General features: G+C 37.0%; 1 protein-coding gene across 3 annotated transcripts in view; it reads left to right on the forward strand.

Annotated features, from left to right (window-relative positions):
• LOC145266351 (serine protease svh-1-like) overlaps nucleotides 1-18,291 on the forward strand; it is a 228,974-nt gene that overhangs the window by 178,349 nt on the left and 32,334 nt on the right. For all 3 annotated transcript variants that reach the window (XM_080121964.1, XM_080121966.1, XM_080121965.1), the window contains one exon: nucleotides 7,369-7,598. In XM_080121964.1, the coding sequence (XP_079978090.1) occupies nucleotides 7,369-7,598 (230 nt within the window). The remainder of the gene's footprint in view (nucleotides 1-7,368; nucleotides 7,599-18,291) is intronic.

Raw genomic sequence — 18,291 nt, forward strand, 5'->3', positions numbered from 1 at the left:
CAAAGTTCCCGCCGGCACTTGTGGAAAAGTTCTGGACTGTATCGAGGTGATAATTAATGCTGAAGTCAGCCACATTGAATAGATGTCAGCTCTACAACATAATCAAGTCACTTGAATTGATTTTTTCAATAAAAGTTTTAAAATAAAGCTGTAGTGTTGTTTTCTTTAGGGCGATAATTTTATCGTTCCACTCTGTATATAAAAAAATGCAACAATGTTATTTATTTATTTTTAATTTTTGAGGGTCATCACTTATCAACGCCCAGAAGCTATGAGTTTTATATTATTTTGATATCTTCGTAGTTTATATGCAAATTCTTGTTAGTGTTGAATTAGCATTTTGGAAGGATAAAAGAAAATATGTCTGTACACAACGAGACATTTATTGAAACTATGTAGATTATTTATTTCAGATCATAGGTTGTTTCGTGTATTACAACAATGAAAAAGTACGAAATAGAAACTCTGTTTAACACAAGACAAAATATGAACATTTAAAGTTTTGAATAATTTTTATCAACAATAAAAGACTAGATTGAATGTTCAAAAAAAGTTAATTTTCATGTGTCGTTAAAGTAAAATGTTGGAAGAAAAACAAATGAACATATATCTAAAGTAATGGCAGAAACACTAGAGGATGACCTCCAATCAGTAGTGGAATGGGGACAAAAATGGATGGTCACGTTCAATGCCACCAAGACAAAACTGGTTTCATTCAATAATTACAAGAAACCTTCTCTACCACCTATAGCAATGGCCAACGACTCTTTATCTGAGAGTACGTCTCTCAAGCTCCTTGGCCTAACGTTCACAGGAAACATGAGCTGGAACAATTACATCGAGAGCATTGCCAGGGCCGCTGCGAGGAAGGTGGGCTCTTTCTACCGTGCTAGAAAACTTCTAACACTCGAAAGTATCCTGTACCTCTACAAGGCCACTATTCGCCCATGTATGGAGTATTGCTGTCATATTTGGGCTGGTGCATTGGCTACTAGTCTCTCGCTCCTTGACAGGGTTCAAAAGAGAGTCGCAAATCTGATAAGGCCCTAAACTGGCATCTAAGCTTCAGCCTCTGTCCCATCGTCGAAACGTTGCATCCCTCTGCCTGTTCTACAAGTATTATAATGGTGAATGCTCTGATGAACTGCAAGCACTTGTGCCCCCACGACGTAAACACCCTCGACAGACCCGACAAGCTGCAAAATCCCACCCCCACACTGTAGAGATCCCTAGATGTAAAAGATCTTTCTACTCCAGTAGTTTCTTCCCCAGAACTGCTAGACTTTGGAATTCCATTCCAGGTCACTGCTTCCCCAACTGTACTGACATGCATAAGTTCAAGTGCAACATGAACCAACATCTTGCTGCCTAAATCCCTACAGTGTACCCCAGTAGATGTTTCCCCTGATAGTAGCCCCCTACACCAAAATGTAATAAAAAAAAAAAAAAAAAGAAACAGAGGAAAAAAAGGAAAAATGTTCATAAAGAGTACTTATTCCTTTTTTCTTTGGCCAAGTAGTGTCTACAGAGAGAAGTGTTTTCAGTTTCATGGTGGCGTAACTTCTCGCCTGACTACACCTGTGTCCTGTTTTCGTTGGTGTCGTGTTTTCTTCTCTCTTGTTTACAAAAATTATGGGTATATATTTCTTCTTGCCGGCTCCCACAAACATGAATTTTATTTTTAGCACACCCCGCTCCCATTGGTTAATAAAATTTATTATTTTTCTCTTTTTAACCAGATGGGTGCGTGGAGCCTATGCGTAGTGGCCTGTTTACACACTTTGTATGTGACAGCCGACGAGTCAACATCCGGTTGAGAGTTTTATTACTTTCTTCCTTAATGCCTACAAGATAGTAGTCGGTTGGCGTCTAATGTATCTTACATGGTGGGAGGTTGCTGTAAGAGGAATAGTGTGAGTAATCACAGTCGGGGTTTGTTTTACTGTACACATAGAATCGAAAAAGTTGTCAAAAACAAATATATAACAAACAAATGTTATCAAAGGCAAGATAAGTTACTTTTCTACCAAACTGGATAAGTTTTTAGATTTTTTATTTAATGTAACATGTTTATTCGGCTCGAAAAGCATACAGTGTTTACCGATATGTTTGCAAAAACTCTATGTTGAATACGTAAATTTGGGAACATGATTTAAAACTAAAAAACTATACAAAATACTGTTAGAAACCCACCGAATATCTGTCAGCCTATGTTACGGTAACATATATTGAGTGGGTTTCTAACAGTATTTTGTATAGTTCTTTAGTTTTAAATCATGTTCCCAAACTTACGTATTCAACATAGAGTTGACTGCCATTTACATTTTTCAAATACATCGATAAACTATGCGTTTCGAGCCGAATAAACATTTTACATTAAATAAAAAGACTAAAAAAATTATCCAGTTATGTAGAAAAGTAACTTATCTTGCCTTTGATAACATTTATTTGTTATATATTTGTTTGTTGACAACTTTTTCGAACCTATGTGTATAGTAAAACAAACCCTCACAGTCGAAGGGGAACAACAGATGAATATCTAAAAAAAGGTAAACGAGTGTTAGGTAGTGTGATGGTGTGTTGAATCACCGCCTTCATTTTAGTAAACAATTGCTCTTTTCACAAACGAAAACAACAGACGTTTAATTCCAAACTGAAATTAATAAAGGCACAGGCAATGCATACCTGAAATTCTTTTGATTGTGACAGGCTCGGCCGAGAATTAACTTTAGTTCAGAATTAAACGCCTGATGTTTTTATTTAATTGTGAAAAGTTAAATTCAATGTTTCAAGGAGGTCGTTAGCACGCATGCCCATGACGTGTCGGTCACGTGACTGTTATTTTCCGCCGAGCGTGGCTATTGTTTACTAATATGAAGGTGGTAATTTAAGACACCGCACGACAGTAGGCACTGAGACACCACAATGACGATCTACTGATCTGGTGGAATTTGATTAGGGTTTAATTATATAAGAGGACTAGCTTGGGTGCCCGGCGCTGCCTGGGTGCTTGTAGGTGTGTGTTGAGCAAAAAAAAAAAAAAAAAAAAAAAAATGTAGTAGGCAGGTAGGCAGGCTTGCATCGGTGACGTGAAGGTGGAAAAGAAAATGGAGATGGAGGTGAATGTAAGAGTGTTGGTTGAGGAAAAAAAAAAAAAGAAAAAAAAAAAAGAAAGGAAAATTGAAAGCGCAAAAAAAAAAAAAAAGACAATAGTAAGCAGGCTCAAACCACAAAGGAGGAAAAGAAAGTGAAAAAACCCCCCCAAAAAACAAAAAACGTGTTTGCTGTTTTGCCCATCGCCAAACCGGAAGTGACGTAGGTTTAAATGAAGGCTAGACAACCGAAAAGAGGCAATGACTTTCGAAAATATCGGCGAAAAAAAGCGACCCCTCTCTGTAGCGAAGTCCCCAGTTGAGGGTGAAGGAATTAATGTTTGTAGCCAATTTTTCGATATTTGTCGTCCAAAGGGCCGAGCTTCAAAATGATACCAATCTCGTGAAAATCCGTCGCCTATGTCGGAAGTTTTAGGCAGACATACATACATACATACATGATGATGATTGCAACGTCTTGTCAGACGAGTGCCACTCCCTCAGACATTTAAAATCCATGAGCCTAGATGTCTGAAGGAGTATCTATACAAATATGATGTTACAGAGTCTTAGCTTTGTACGACAGCTAAGTCTCTCTCTCGGTTCAAAATGTTGAGATCCAGCAACAAGCAAGAGCAAGATAGCCAGCAACAAATTAAACTGCAGACCAGCTTAATGCGGGTAATGGTCTTCCGCTTTATGGTTTTTTAAATCCGAGATTTGCTTCTCCTAGAAAGGTTGCCTTCACCACGGCTTACGGGAGCCCTCTCCACCCCAATACACATATACACACACACAAATATACACGGTGCTAGTTGGCCGTTGACCCAGAAAAAGAGTTCATTCGCCCTTTGGAAGGTCTTGTTTTTAATCCTTCAGGGAGACTAGCCGCCCTCCTCACCAAACAAGTCTGGTGGGGGAACCAGTTTAGTCGCCGGTGACCCGACCATGAGGCAGGTAGTACTGGGTTACATGGTACCAGTAGCATATGACATGACCTGACATACATACATACATACATACATACATACATACATGATTTATATTATAGAAGACGGAACAACAATAACTTATTTGCATTACACTAAACGACCATGTCATAGTCAGCTGGGAAGCCGTTCTTGGAAATAAACTCTGTTCATGGAATTTTCGTTTAGTTTGAGACACAGAAAAAAAGTGAATAGATAGTAGTCTGAAAAAGTGTAATAAAGTGAATCAAATATTAAAATATAATAGAATTAATAGAACAGTCGGAAGAATAGATGACTCTATATTCCAGCCGTATCGGTGTCAGGTGAAAAACCTCGCATGGAACCAATAATAGTCCGGTTACTAACCGGGAGTTCCGTTTTTATTGGAAAACAAATATGGCCCAGAGGTTTTTTTTTTGGTTTATGTGAATTAGGCATTGTTTAGAATTGAAGGCGTTTTGGCCCATAACATGAGAGCGTAGTCGGCTTCAGTTCACTGGTGCCTTATTTCTTTTTCTTCTTCATCTCTTTAGGTCGGGTGGAAGAATCCGTCCGTGCGTTCACTGACGCAGCAGGGCGAATCTTCTCTCCCTCCTTTTTGGTCCCCTCATTTTATAGTGGCAAACCGGCTCCCAGTGACTGTGATATTTTAGGCCTTTATTTTAGGCGCGGAGCTCTGCCATTGGTTGATAATTCTTTTGTGGTTATCTTATTTTTTTTCTTCCCAAGCGGAAGCGATGCGTGGAGCCATGTGCAAACGACGATTTTTTATTTTGTCTCTCATGGTGGATGCGTTAACATCAGATTGGCTGCCAATTCTCATCATGTTCCCACACAAATAAGCAAACTCGCACGCAAGAAAATATGAAACTTTTGTAAACAAATTTATTTTTTTTTAAATTTATATTTTACAAAGATAAGTAAAATACTTGATTAAATTTTGCATAAAATAAAAAAAATTAAATTTTTTTTTTTTTTTTCTAATGGATTGCATCTATTTTCTTATTATAAAAATATATTAGTTTATTAGATATATAGGATTTGTCAGGTGTGAGTCGGTCACCAATTCTCCGGTCGTTGGTGGTCACTACAAATATTTATTGATTCTTTAAATTTATTAGAAAAATAGAATACAATGTTTTTATTTTTATTTATTTATTTTAAAATTAGAATACAATGTTTTTCATTGGTTTCGATCTGTTTAACTATTATTAAAAATATTACTTAGAAAATAAAATACGATGTTGTTTTGTTTTATTGTTTTTGTTTTTTTAAAATTTTTTAAATAAAATACAATGCTTTTCAATGGTTTAAATCTGTTTTGTTATTATAGAAATATATTTATTTTAGTAAATATTTACTGATTTCTCTCGGAAGTTAAATTAACAAAAGCAGATTCTGAGCGATACGGGGAGGAGGAGGGGGGCTGGTGCCGAAAATTGGGTTAATTGCCCTAAAATGGTAGAATGACTCGGAAATAGGGGATTATTTTACATTAAATTTTAAATCGATAAAGATTCTCCACCCTAAAATTCTAAAATACTTTTTGAACGAAAGGTTATTATCCGATAATTTATTTTATTTTGTGTGTGCGCGCGTGCGCGCGCGCGTGTGTGTGTGTGCGTGTGTGAACTTTAAAAAAAAATGATTTTTTAAGCAATAATACTTTCAGTGTAACAAAAAACAAAAAAAAAACAAAAAAACTTTAACATTGCTGCTAACTAAATACAGGATGTCCGATCTGAGAAGCGGAACAATTTTACGTTAGTAAATGATTTTCAACTGACGACGGTTTTGGTCGCCCATTCTTCGATTACGCCGATCGGCTTCAGGCAGATAGATATCAAATCTCCATTTGTAACAGGCTTGGATCAAATGTACTACTTTCTAGGTCCAAGGGACAGCACTCTGCTATTATGTGAGTTACTTCCCTTGACAAGCCTTTGTAGGTGGTTTCGTGGCTGGGTTTGAAGCTCCTGACTACCAGGAATTTTTTAAATAATTTTTTTTTTGTTTTTTGCATAGGGGATCACCTCTTATCAGGCCTGGAAGCCACTCGAGGATAAGGGTTAATAGTCATTGTGATTATATCGTAGTAAACATAAGTAGTGGGAATTTTGTAAATTGGATTACTTAGGGGGACGGTTCATCAAGAATTTGTTTACATTTGACTTGAAGACAACCATATTGCAGTCAGCTGGAAAGAATGCTAACGGAAGAGAATTCCACAGGCGTGCAGTTCTAAGAAAGAGGCTTTATTCATGGAATCTACATTTAGGTTTAGGCACAGATAAAGAGTGTGGGAAATTGTTGATAGTGGTTTTGGCTAGATGAGTGTTTTTCGTGAAAGTCTGGCGAGGGGGGGGACCATAGATTGAAGTTCAGATGAGTACTTGCCATGAAAATAACGATAAAGCAGAGACAGGCTCGCAACGTCTCTTCTGTGGGAAAAAGGTTGCAGGGAAGAGAAAAGGGGCATCCTCCACTAGGCTACGAAGTCTATTTTGAACTCTGTCAAGACAGGATAAGCTGCTTCTAGCAGCTCCTGCCCAAATGTGGGACCTCAACTGTATTGTACTCCGCCGTGTCTGAGAAATTTCCAGGTTGGTATCTGGAGGCGCATTAATTCACTGGGAGAGATGCACCCCCAGTCTTCATTAAGATATGCATCGAGGAAAAGGAAACTCTGATGCAAAAATCTGCGGTCCATTGTAGACTCTGTCCTGTAGCAGTCATCTGCACTACGGAGGTTAGCAGTAATACCAAAAAGTGTGGTTGGTTCTACACAAAGCCTTCACCATTATAAACAAATCATGTGCAGATTTCCAAGCAACTTAGTTGTTGTGGCAGAACCGCATACATCGAAATCGACGGGAGAGTCCATCATATATGTTTATATATATATATATATATATATTATTTTAAAAATGTAATTATCCATTGACACGTGTTTCGTCGTCTACGACTCATCAGAGTGACTGTATCTAGCGAGATTCGAAATTGGGACTTCGAATCTCGCTAGATACAGCCACTCTGATGAGTTGTAGACGACGAAACACGTGTCAGTGGATAATTACATTTTAAAAATAATATATATACCGCTCCCCATGTGGGGGTACCAAATTGGTTAAAAGGGAAAATTATTCCCAACTCGCATTTAGGTAAAAATGCACTTTCATAAATGATTGAATTCATTCAAAACATATCGCTAAAACCAAAACAAAACAACATCTATATATATATATATATATATATATATATATATATATATATATATATATATATATATATATATTCTCTTTTAGGTCTGGGAAAGTCATTCACAATATTTTTGGAAATGGCGAAGGTGCCATCTGGGCCGATGACCTCAACTGTATCGGGTACGAAAACAAGATCCAAAATTGCCCTGGCTTTTCTTGGGGAGAGCACGATTGTACACATGATGAGGATGTTGCCGTGAGATGCTTCGGAGATGCTGAGACAACGACCTTACCACCAATAAGTACTACGACAACTGCTCATACGAACCAAAGCGGTGAGTTATTTTTGTTCTTCCGTTCTTTTATTCACAACATTTGTTGAAATTGATGTATTAGGTTGAGAAGAAAGTTCTTGCGGAATTTTAAATTTTGATTTCAAATGATGTATTTTCAAATAAGTTTTCGTGATAATACCTTTACTTTATATATCATTTTAAACAATGTTTTTCATTAGATCTAATCGTTTGAATTAAAATGGTTTTAGAGCAATTATATTTTCTTTTCAGAGCGCTGAATACAAGATTAAAAAAAGTAAATTTGCACATTTTTATTATTTCAATTCAAGCTAGGCTGAAAAGCTGCTGAAACAACTTGTGATATCAACGAAGCGCTTAGCCCAGGAACCACTACTGAATGCACAGCACGAGGTGATTTAAGAAATTTCGTGGTGGCAACGAGAGTCTTGAAGATGATGAGCATAGTGGTCGTCCATCGAATGTTGACATTAATCGAAGCTAATCGATGCACAACTGTTTGAGAACTTGTTTCTGAATTAGATGTAATGTATACAACGATTTCCAATAACTTGGAAAGACAAAAAAATTGATAAATGAGCGCCTCATGATTTGAACGACAACCAAAAGAAACGCCGTTATGAAGTGTCATCTTCCCTTTTTTTTTGTGCAACAAAAATGACCCGTTTCTCGATTGGATTGTGACTTGTGATGAAAAGTGGGTTCTTTACGACAACAACAGCTCAGTGGTTAGATGCTGACAAAGCTCCACGACACTTCCCGAAGCCAGACTTGCACCAAAAGAAGGTCGCGCTAATTGTTTGGTGGTCAGCAACCGGTCTCATCTATTACAGTTTTTTTGAATGCAGGCAAGAAGTACTATCAACAAATGTATGAAATGCATCAGAAACTTCGACAACAACACCCAGCATTAGTCAACAGAAAAGACCCAACGCTCCTTCACGACAATGCCCAACCACACGTTGCCAAACTGACCCTGCAGAAGCATTGGAATTAGACTATGAAACTCTGCCTCGTCCGCCATAGTCTCCAGACCTCTCACCTACTGACTACCACTTTTTTCAAGCATCTTGACAACTTTCTGCATGAGAAATGCCTCAAAAAACCTAAGCGATATCAAAAACGTCTTCAGCGACTTCATCGCCACCAGAACGCAAGATTTTTATGTTATTGGTATAAGTACACTTGTTTTGGGTTGGCAAAAAGTGTGTTGATTCTGACGGTGTTTATTTTGATCAATAAATTTTTGTTAGAGCCAAGATATGTTCATCTGAATTTAAAAGTTAAAACCCGCAAGAACTTTCTTGTAAAGTTAAAGTTGTTGAATATTATTTGCCTAATAACATCTGTGGTAAGCCATCCACTGCATGGTAAAATTTCTATGCTATGTCACTATTTTGACTATCTGCTAAAAAATAAAATTCACGTTTCAGAATTTTTGAGATGAGGATTTATAATATCTATTATTTGGATTATTTGGACTACTATTCTCATCTGGAGGGTTATTTGCACAATGTTTAAGCTGATATAACCTCCGATCTTCTTTTGGTGTATTTTTGTAAAATTCGGGAATCTTTCTGTATAACTGGCGGATCTGCATGGATTAAATAAAGGGCTCTGTTTTAAATTCCGGGTCAGTGTGTGAAAAAATTGGTTGTGCACATACAAAACCACAGCCAAAAAAACAGATACTAACTCCAAGAATACAAAAATATCTACGGAGCCAGTAATTTTTCTCCTTCTTTTCCAAGACAACAGCCAACATGCCTGATGATGGTCGAAGGCTACACCGATCAAAACATTGCACATATAACGCTCAAGATGAGAACAATAATCCGATGAAAATAAGTAATATAAACAATTAGCTTTCATCTAAAAAATCCAGAACTTTAATAAAATTTCTGTTTCTGTGTTTCTGAATTTTTGAGATGAGGATTGATAATCCAAATTATTTGGATTCTTCGGACTGCTGTTCTCATCTTGACTGTTATTTGCCAATGTTTGGGCTGATGTAATCTCCGATCTTCTTCAGGTGTATTTTGGCAAACTAGGGAATTTTTCGGTCGAACTGGCGAATCTGCACGGATTAAATAAAAGGGTTCTGTTCGAAATTCCGGATCAATTAGGTTGTAAAGACCCCAGAAATAAGCGACTGCGAAAAACTGGATAATTGTAGAGAATGAAGTGATCCGCAAACGAGAACTTAGGATTAGGTTTAGAGTTCACAGCCAGAAAAATGGACGATTTCTGTTTTGGCCATTAGAGACAATGTTGCGTTTGTTTATTGAAAGGGTTTGTAAATAAAAGAAACAAAAAAACGCAGCAAAATATAAATATTTGATACCCCCCTCCTTCTTTTTTCTCAAAATAAATATTTCCCTATGTTAGAAATCGAACTTGCAGTATTCGGACTAATTTCACTCCACAAAAGAAGTTAACTTCTCACACGTGAGAATGCGATAACAAATCGCGGTTACACTCTGAAACAGAATATGATGATAGTTTTTTTTTGTTTTGTTTTACAAAGGAGTCACCACTTATCTAGGCCCGTAGGCCACTCGAGGATAAGGGTTAATAAGTGTATAGTAGTCAATGGGGTAATATTGTAGTGATCCTTAGTAGTAGTAGAAATTTAATAAATTGGATTACTTAAAGGAACGGATCACTAAGAACTTGTTTGCGAGAAATAACACAACGATTGTTTATAATATTTAAAGCAATTTTACTGGCGAAAAAAATGGATGATACAAGAAAAAGTTAATTGTACAAAAAAAAAAAAAAAAATTTGTAAAACATGGCCTATGTGATAACTTATCTAGGAATGGAAAGTTCGAGCAAAACTTGCACATGTGCATCCCTCAATTCTGGCTCCTTTTTGTATCAGACTTGATTGGAATTCGGTGATAAATGATGGCTAACTTGTAACTGCCGCCTTAGGTTTGTCAGAAATAGTCTTCAGTTCAGGCTGGTAATGGTAGGAAGGGGACTAGGTTTCTGTGACTACCGTCTTGAGCATATGCCACTGAGCCTTAGCCGCGTCCTGCTGGTGCATCAAAAAATAAGGGCGAAAAAGAGACAGGGCACACTCATGTGAGCGTTTGTATTAGCTACCTCATGTGACCCCCTAAAGCAGTAGGGACTAGAAATCCTGCCAGCCTAAAGGGGCAAGGTAATGCTTCATCAGTAAGGAGAAGGAAGAGGAGACATAAATTCTAATTGTGACGAAAAACAAAACAACTTATCCGCTTTACATTATGTGCAGGTCAAGAGAGCGAAACAAGTTAAGACCAAAATTCGTTGATTTCACAGTCGCTTTTTTTTTCTGGCGGTATTTAAAAATTAACTGATCCAAAATTCTGTGCAGATTCCTGAGTTCGACAGAAAGATTCCCAAGTTCTGGATTAAATAAAGGGTCCCATTCAAACTTCAGTGCAGATTCCCGAGTTTGAAAGAAAGATTCCTGAGTTTGAAAGAAAGATTCCTGAGTTTAAGTAGATTGACCTGCAGAAGGTCGGACGTTACATCGACCAAAACCTGTGAAAAAAGACTCAAGATCCAAAACAATAGCGTGAAAAATCCAAATAATATGGATAATACGCAGACATATCTCCAATCAACAACAATGATAAAACGATATTCATCACTTATAAAAAATACAAAATCTTAACATAAAATAATTTGGTCCCAAAATTGTATATAAAAACTCTTAATGCACTATATATAAAAAATTCTTAAAAATCTTTATATAAAAACTCTTGAATCACTATATATAAAAGATTTTGAAGCACTATATATAAAACCTCTTGAAGCACTGTATTTAAAAACTCTTGAAACACTGTATATAAAACCTCTTGAAGCACTATATACAAAACCTCTTGAAGCACTGTATATAAAAACTCTTAAAACACTGTATATAAAACCTCTTGAAACACTATATATAAAAACTATTGAAGCACTGTATATAAAAACTATTGAAGCACTGTATATAAAAAATCGTGAATCACTATATATAAAAATTCTTGATACACTATACATAAAAACTCTTAAAATATTTTATATAAAAACCTTAGTAGCTTCTGTTGAGGCCTCTCGATGCCATATTAGTGGGTAATTGTTACGGCTTTACCTTATCATGTTCTAAAAAAAAAAAAAAAAAATTTCTTCGTTTCTTTTTCTCTCTCAGTTTCCCCTCTCTGTCCTGCTCTAAGTAAGTCTGACGACCTAGTCCACAAATTCCAAAACTCAATCATGACAAGTTTCAATAAAAAATATACGATTAAACCCGGATCTTCAACTTCCAATGTAGACTACCACTACCACGTCTCCTTCTCCAACATCAGGGGTCTACGTTCTAACCTTCCAGAGGTTGAAGCCCAATTACAGGAGACTAAACCAGACCATTTATTTTTAAACGAAACTGGCATTGGACAAACTATTTTCCTAGATGAGTTCGTAATTAAAGGATACTCTAACTTAACTTCCAAATCTGACCCCCAAGATCGCCATGGGCATGGAATATGTGCCTATATTAAAGATGACTTTCCATGTGGTAGGGACATCTCCAGAGAAGATCCTAACTTACCCTATATGTGCTTCCGGGTTGCACTTGCTCAAACTACTGCATTTATATTTACTCTCTATCGCCCCCACAACAGCAGAGTTACTATCTTTAAAAGCATATCTGAGAAAATTGACCAAGTCCTATCTGCTTATCCTTCAGCTAACATTCACGTATGTGGAGACTTCAATGTCCACAATGTGGAATGGTTGACCCACTCAAACAAGACTGATGATGAGGGGAGGTTCTGTCATGATTTCTCCATTGCACACGGGTGGGTTCATGAACAATCTGAGTGAGGTCACTATGAAAAAAAAATAGTATAAAAACTCATGAAGCACTATATATAAAAGATCGTGAATCAATATATATATATATATATATATATATATATATATATATATATATATATATATATATATATATAATCTCTTGAAACAGTATATATTGTGAAGCAATTGTTATAAAAACTCTTGAAGCTCTTTTTATAAAAACTCTTGAAGCACTATATATAAAAACTCTTGAAGCACTATATATAAAAACTCTTGAAGCACTATATATAAAAACTCTTAAAACACTATATATAAAAACTCTTGAATAGCTATATATAAAAACTATTGAATCAATATATATATAAAATTCTTGAAGCAGTATATATAAAAACTCTTGAAACAGTATATATAAAAACTCTTGAAACACTATATATAAAACTTATTTTAGCACTATATATAAAAATTTTAAAGCACTATATATAAAAACTCATTAAGCACTATATATAAAAACTCTTGAAACACTATATATAAAAAATCTTGAAGCACTGTATATAAAAACTCTTGAAACATTACATATAAAAATTCTTGAAGCCCTATATATAAAACTATTGCATCACTGTATATAAAAACTCTTAAAGCATTATATATAAAAACACTTGAAACACTGTATATAAAAACTTTTGAAGCGCTATATATAAAAACTTTCAAACACTGTATATAGAAACTCTTGAAACACTATATATAAAAAACCCTTGAAACACTATATATAAAAACTTTTTGAAGCACTGTATATAAAAACTCTTGAAGGACTATATATAAAAACTCTTGAACTCTTCTGTGGAAGTAGCTATAAAACATACAGGAATGCAACTATACGGTGATGTGACAGGGAATGGAACTGGCAGACAGTGTGGAACCTTATAAATCAGCTGGGTATATAGTGGGAGATGATCTCAACTTTTTTTTTTTGATTAAAAAGGATAAAAATTGGTGGTTAGTTGGTTGGTTGTTTTTGTTTTACGGCATATCAACCCTTTTCAGGTTATTTAATGCCGAATCCAAAGATTTTGAAGAAAAATTTTTTAATAGAATATATTTGTAGTTTTCAAGTCGGTTTCTATTTAACCCATAGTTGGGACCCTAACAAGTACTACCACTCTGGGTTAGTGGACCTGGGAGAAATGGCAATTAAAGGGTGGCTCCACACTCCCCAAAGCCCGCAAGCTGGGGCCTCACCACTGGATATAGTTTAGGATCATATCCGAGGTATTTGAGGACCATCAAAGATGTCAGCTTTCAACTCCTCCATGGTTAATCTTGGAAAAGGGTGGCAGTAGCAAGTGAAGCAGTCACCATCGTTGTCCAGTGAACTGCTTGATTAAGCTGAGCTTCATGTCCAGCAGTTGGAAGAGAATTCCATCTGTGTCCACCAGAGATTCGTTTATGACGTCCTTTTCTTTGCAAGACACCAATTCCTCTCATACAGGCTAGTCCTTCTTGAATGCTGAGCAGCAATTTTTGGAAATTTGGAGGATTTATGACTTCAAATTGATCCCTTTCCAACATAATCACACTGAACTATTGGACCAAAATACTTCTTATCATTAAAATAATCAATTCCAATCAAAACAAATATTCAACATGACATTTTACTCTCACCAACTTCTAAAACGCTCCACACATGCATAAATGTGAATAAAAAGCATAAAAATATTGACTTGGCGTTCGGGCCAAAATCAAAATGTAGTATCTGTTCCGACAGATACTGCAAGCAAAGACTGTATGTGGGGGAAACCCCACATATAAGACCTTGGTCAATGTAGGGGCAACCCTTCATACCAATTGTCACTATCCAGCTCCCCTACTCCTCGGGGAGTTGGTCCCCATTTCCCCTTCACTCCTCACATAAAAAAATCGGCCTTGTGCCTAATTCGCTCGGTCGGGGAGCAAATAAATACCTCAAAGTGTAGTATCTGTTCTTCAGATGCTGCACTTCAATTTCTTGTTCTCTGTCAGTGGAGGAGAAATCCTTCACGACTGAGACAAGTTTTATTTTTGTTCCATTTCTCCACGTTAAAAAACGACCCTGGTGTCTAACTCTGTCCTGTGGGGAGGCATTGTAAATAGGAACCATAGCTCCAAAACCTGACCTGATCGATCAAAACCAATGTGATTTTGGGATTCAGCTCCGAGCATTCATCCGATCCATCCTAAACTAGCTGAATGAACGCAGGCAGCAAATTTGTTGTTGACCAGTGTAAATTGTATATCAAATGACTATGTGGCTAAATTGACCACTGATGAAAAGAGAAAGTTTATGAGAGGAAGAGAAAGAGAGAGAGAAAGAGAGAGAGAGAGAGAGAGAGAGAGAGAGAGTAAAAGAAAGAGAGAGAGAGAGAGAGAGAGAGTGAGAGAGAGAGAGAGCAAAAAAGTAAGGAAAGTTATGATAAGGAAAAGATAACTTTTATATGAAAAGCCACGTGACTAAATCAGCCAATATGAAGTAAAGTGTAATAGCAGGAGCAGCATATACTCACGACTTCAGGTTTTTAATTTGTTTGGTTTATAAGATCATTGCTGATTGGTTATAGCAGTCACCTGCCTTTCTGGTTTGTCCATTCAGATATTAGCTTTCAGCAAGCTGATCACGTCAAAAAATTCATTAAAAAAAAAAGGTTTAAACCCATAGCAATTCTCTTTCTCTTCTTGTCTTGCTCTCGGACTGACAATACTCTTCACAGTGCTCGGACCTGTTTTAACTTCTCCCCCGGAACGTAACAGAACTCACCCTTTTCTTACATCTTTGCTTTCTGATATGTCTCGCCAATGAGACATATTCGTCTCTAGTAGCTGAGTGGACTTTGCTACTGTTTCAAATAATGATCTGGTAAGTCGTCTTTCTGAATGAGTGTTTGCCGTTACAGCTGGTATTCATTAGCATGAGGCTTGTAGTGTACCTTTTGCCGTCTCTCAGGTGGCGCTATCAGTTGGTATTAATGGCTTAATCAGCCAATCATATTCTTGTATGCAAGAACCCGGATATACTCACCTTCTTTACGTCACTTTCACTCTGTCTCTCTTATGCACAAAAATTCTCTTTTTGTCGTTACCATTTCATCTTGCCTCTTTCCTTCTTCCCTCTCTCTCCACAATTTCATCCTGTTTCCCTCTCTCTCTCTCTCTCTCTCTCTCTCTCTCTCTCTCTATCTGCACTACCACTGCCACCACTCCTCTTTCTCTTTGCAATTACCCTCTCTGCCTTCCTCTTTGTGTTTCATTCTACCTCCCCTTCTTGCATACATACACTCCCTGTCTGATTATATTTGGATTCTACTCTCTCTTTCTATCAATCACTCTCTATCTTACAGTCTCTCTCTCTTTCTCTCTGCACTTCCACTGCCACTATCCATATTTTTCTCTGCGCTTTAACTTTCCCCCTCCTCTCTCTTAGTGTTTCATTCCCTCCCCCTCCTCTCACATAAATACGTTCCCTTATTATATTTTGATTCTACTCTCTCTTTGTATCACTCACTCTCTAACTTACACTCTGCCTCCCCCTCTCTCTGCTTGCACTTTTACTGCTACCACTCCTCTCTTTCTCTCTGCGCTTTAACCCTTCCTTCCCCTCTTTCTTTTAGTATTCCACTCTACCTCCCCTTCTCACATACACACGTCCCCTCGTTATATTTTGATTTTACTCCCATTTTGTTCTGCTTTCGATTCCTTTGCTTCCCAGAGAAAGATTTGTGTCATTTAAGTTTCATTTTTTCTTTGACAAGCTACACAGTCCGAACACTCATATATAAAAGGTGTTATCTTTTTTCTTTATTACACATTTTCTTATCATTTTGCTTTTTGATATCTTCCGTGAATGAGATATATTCGTTCGAAATAGCTGAGTGATATTTGCAACAGCTTGGAATAATAATCTGGTACATTGTCTTACTGAATGAGTGTTTGCCGTTGGCTCTATTAGTCAGTATTAATGGCTTAACCTGCCGTGTTTAATTTTTCCTTGACTGGTTACGCAGTCCGAGCACGGATATATCGATGCACAGCTTTCCCAATTATTGAAAGTAACACCAAGCACAGTCAGCATCTATCTCTAACCATTAGACAACATCATTTTAATGTCAACAAAGGGGGGAATGAAATAAAAAGAAAAGCTTCCTCAGCGGCTATGTTGAGCCCTTAACAACATCACAGGAAGAGATCAGATTGCAGGTGTTAATTAAAGGGCTAGAAAATAACCTACTTATTACTTACCATGGGAATCCCCCAACCTATTTTGAAGTTTTCCTTCCTGGTTCAGGAACAACCTCAGTCCAGTGGCGGACATTACAAGACCTGAGAGCTGTAATCAGTTAATCAAAAGTTGCTGTGAAAGAACAATCGTTATTTTATTTGTATGTGAATTATTTGTAATTTGTATCAGTCAAGCCCATAGCAGCATCTGAGGAAGAGACCTGACTGTAGAATATCATCCCCCCCCCTTATTATGATAAGAATTTCTCCTTCAGAAGTTTTCCCTTCTGGCTGAAAAATAATTTGAGTCCAGTGTAGGACACCTAATCATCATCATCATCATCATCATCATCATCATCATCATCATCATCATCGTCATCATCATCGTCACCGTCATCATCATTGTCATCATCATCGTCGTCGTCATCATCATTGTCATCATTATCATCGTCATCATTATCACCATCATCATCATTGTCGTCATCATCATTATTGTCATCATCATTATTGTTGTGTCTGTATCAATAACAACACGAACGCAGAAAGCAAAGGTAAAACAAATATATTAAGACGAAAATATAATACATATTTACAAAGGTGCAGTTGTACTGCAGTTGGAAGATTGTCCGGCAGAGGGCGCGTTAAAGTCTTTCATGGAGCAACCGGCACATGCGTCTTGCCTATCCAACGTTCGAACACAGCTCCCCGGTCTTGCTGACTTGACACCTTTATCTATATCTTTTCACCCATGTATGCTAATTAGTGGGCGTCTCCACAACCCCCTCCCAAGATTTGAAGTCGTGTAGATTTCAATATCTTTTCCTTTTGGGGTTCATTATGATTGGGTCTATAGCCTTTCTTTTCCTTCCCGATCTCCTCGGTTCGGGCATGGTCTGTGGTGGTTCAATATTAAACGTTTCGTATACTATATCAATTGGACCTTCCTGTTTCTCAGGTTTGTCCTGTTCGTTGTCCTTCCTATGACGTTTTCTCAATTGATTTTGGTGTCTTTTGTGTATCCCTTTTGGACCTTTTATTATGTAGACCAAGTCGCCGATACGTTTATCTATCGTACCCGACTCACAATATTACATATTATTTTCAAAACATTTAAAATATACCTGATCACCAGGTTTAAACCTTTTATGTGATGTATGTGTCGTTTTATATACGACTGCTTGCTTTGGTATTAATTTATCAAATGGTGATTTGATTTGATTTTTCTCGCAAACATTAATTCTGCTGGCGATAATTTCGACGGTGTATTTGGGTTCTCAGTAATCCTGTATATTTGCAGGAACTGTTCTAATGCTTTATCCGTCGGTGTCCCTATCGATTTTCTAAGGGCACGCTTTATTGTATCTTTCCGCTAATCCATTTGATCTGGGATGGAACGGTTGTGTAGTTATATGGTTTACCTGAAACGATTCGCAAAAATCCTTGAAAACACTTGAAGTAAATTGTGTTCCGTTATCTGTGACTACAATGTCTGGTACCCCAAAACATGCAAATATTTCATGCAGAAAACTTATTGTGTTATCTGTCGTTGGGGTTTTGACCCGCTTTACTTCCGGCCATCTGGAAAAACTATCTAATATAATTAGGTAGTATTGTCCCTCGATCGGTCCAGCAAAGTCTA

Source organism: Euprymna scolopes, chromosome 41 (genome assembly GCF_053919585.1).
Source record: "Euprymna scolopes isolate OS-2025 chromosome 41, ASM5391958v1, whole genome shotgun sequence".
Taxonomy (NCBI): Eukaryota; Metazoa; Mollusca; class Cephalopoda; order Sepiida; family Sepiolidae; genus Euprymna; species Euprymna scolopes.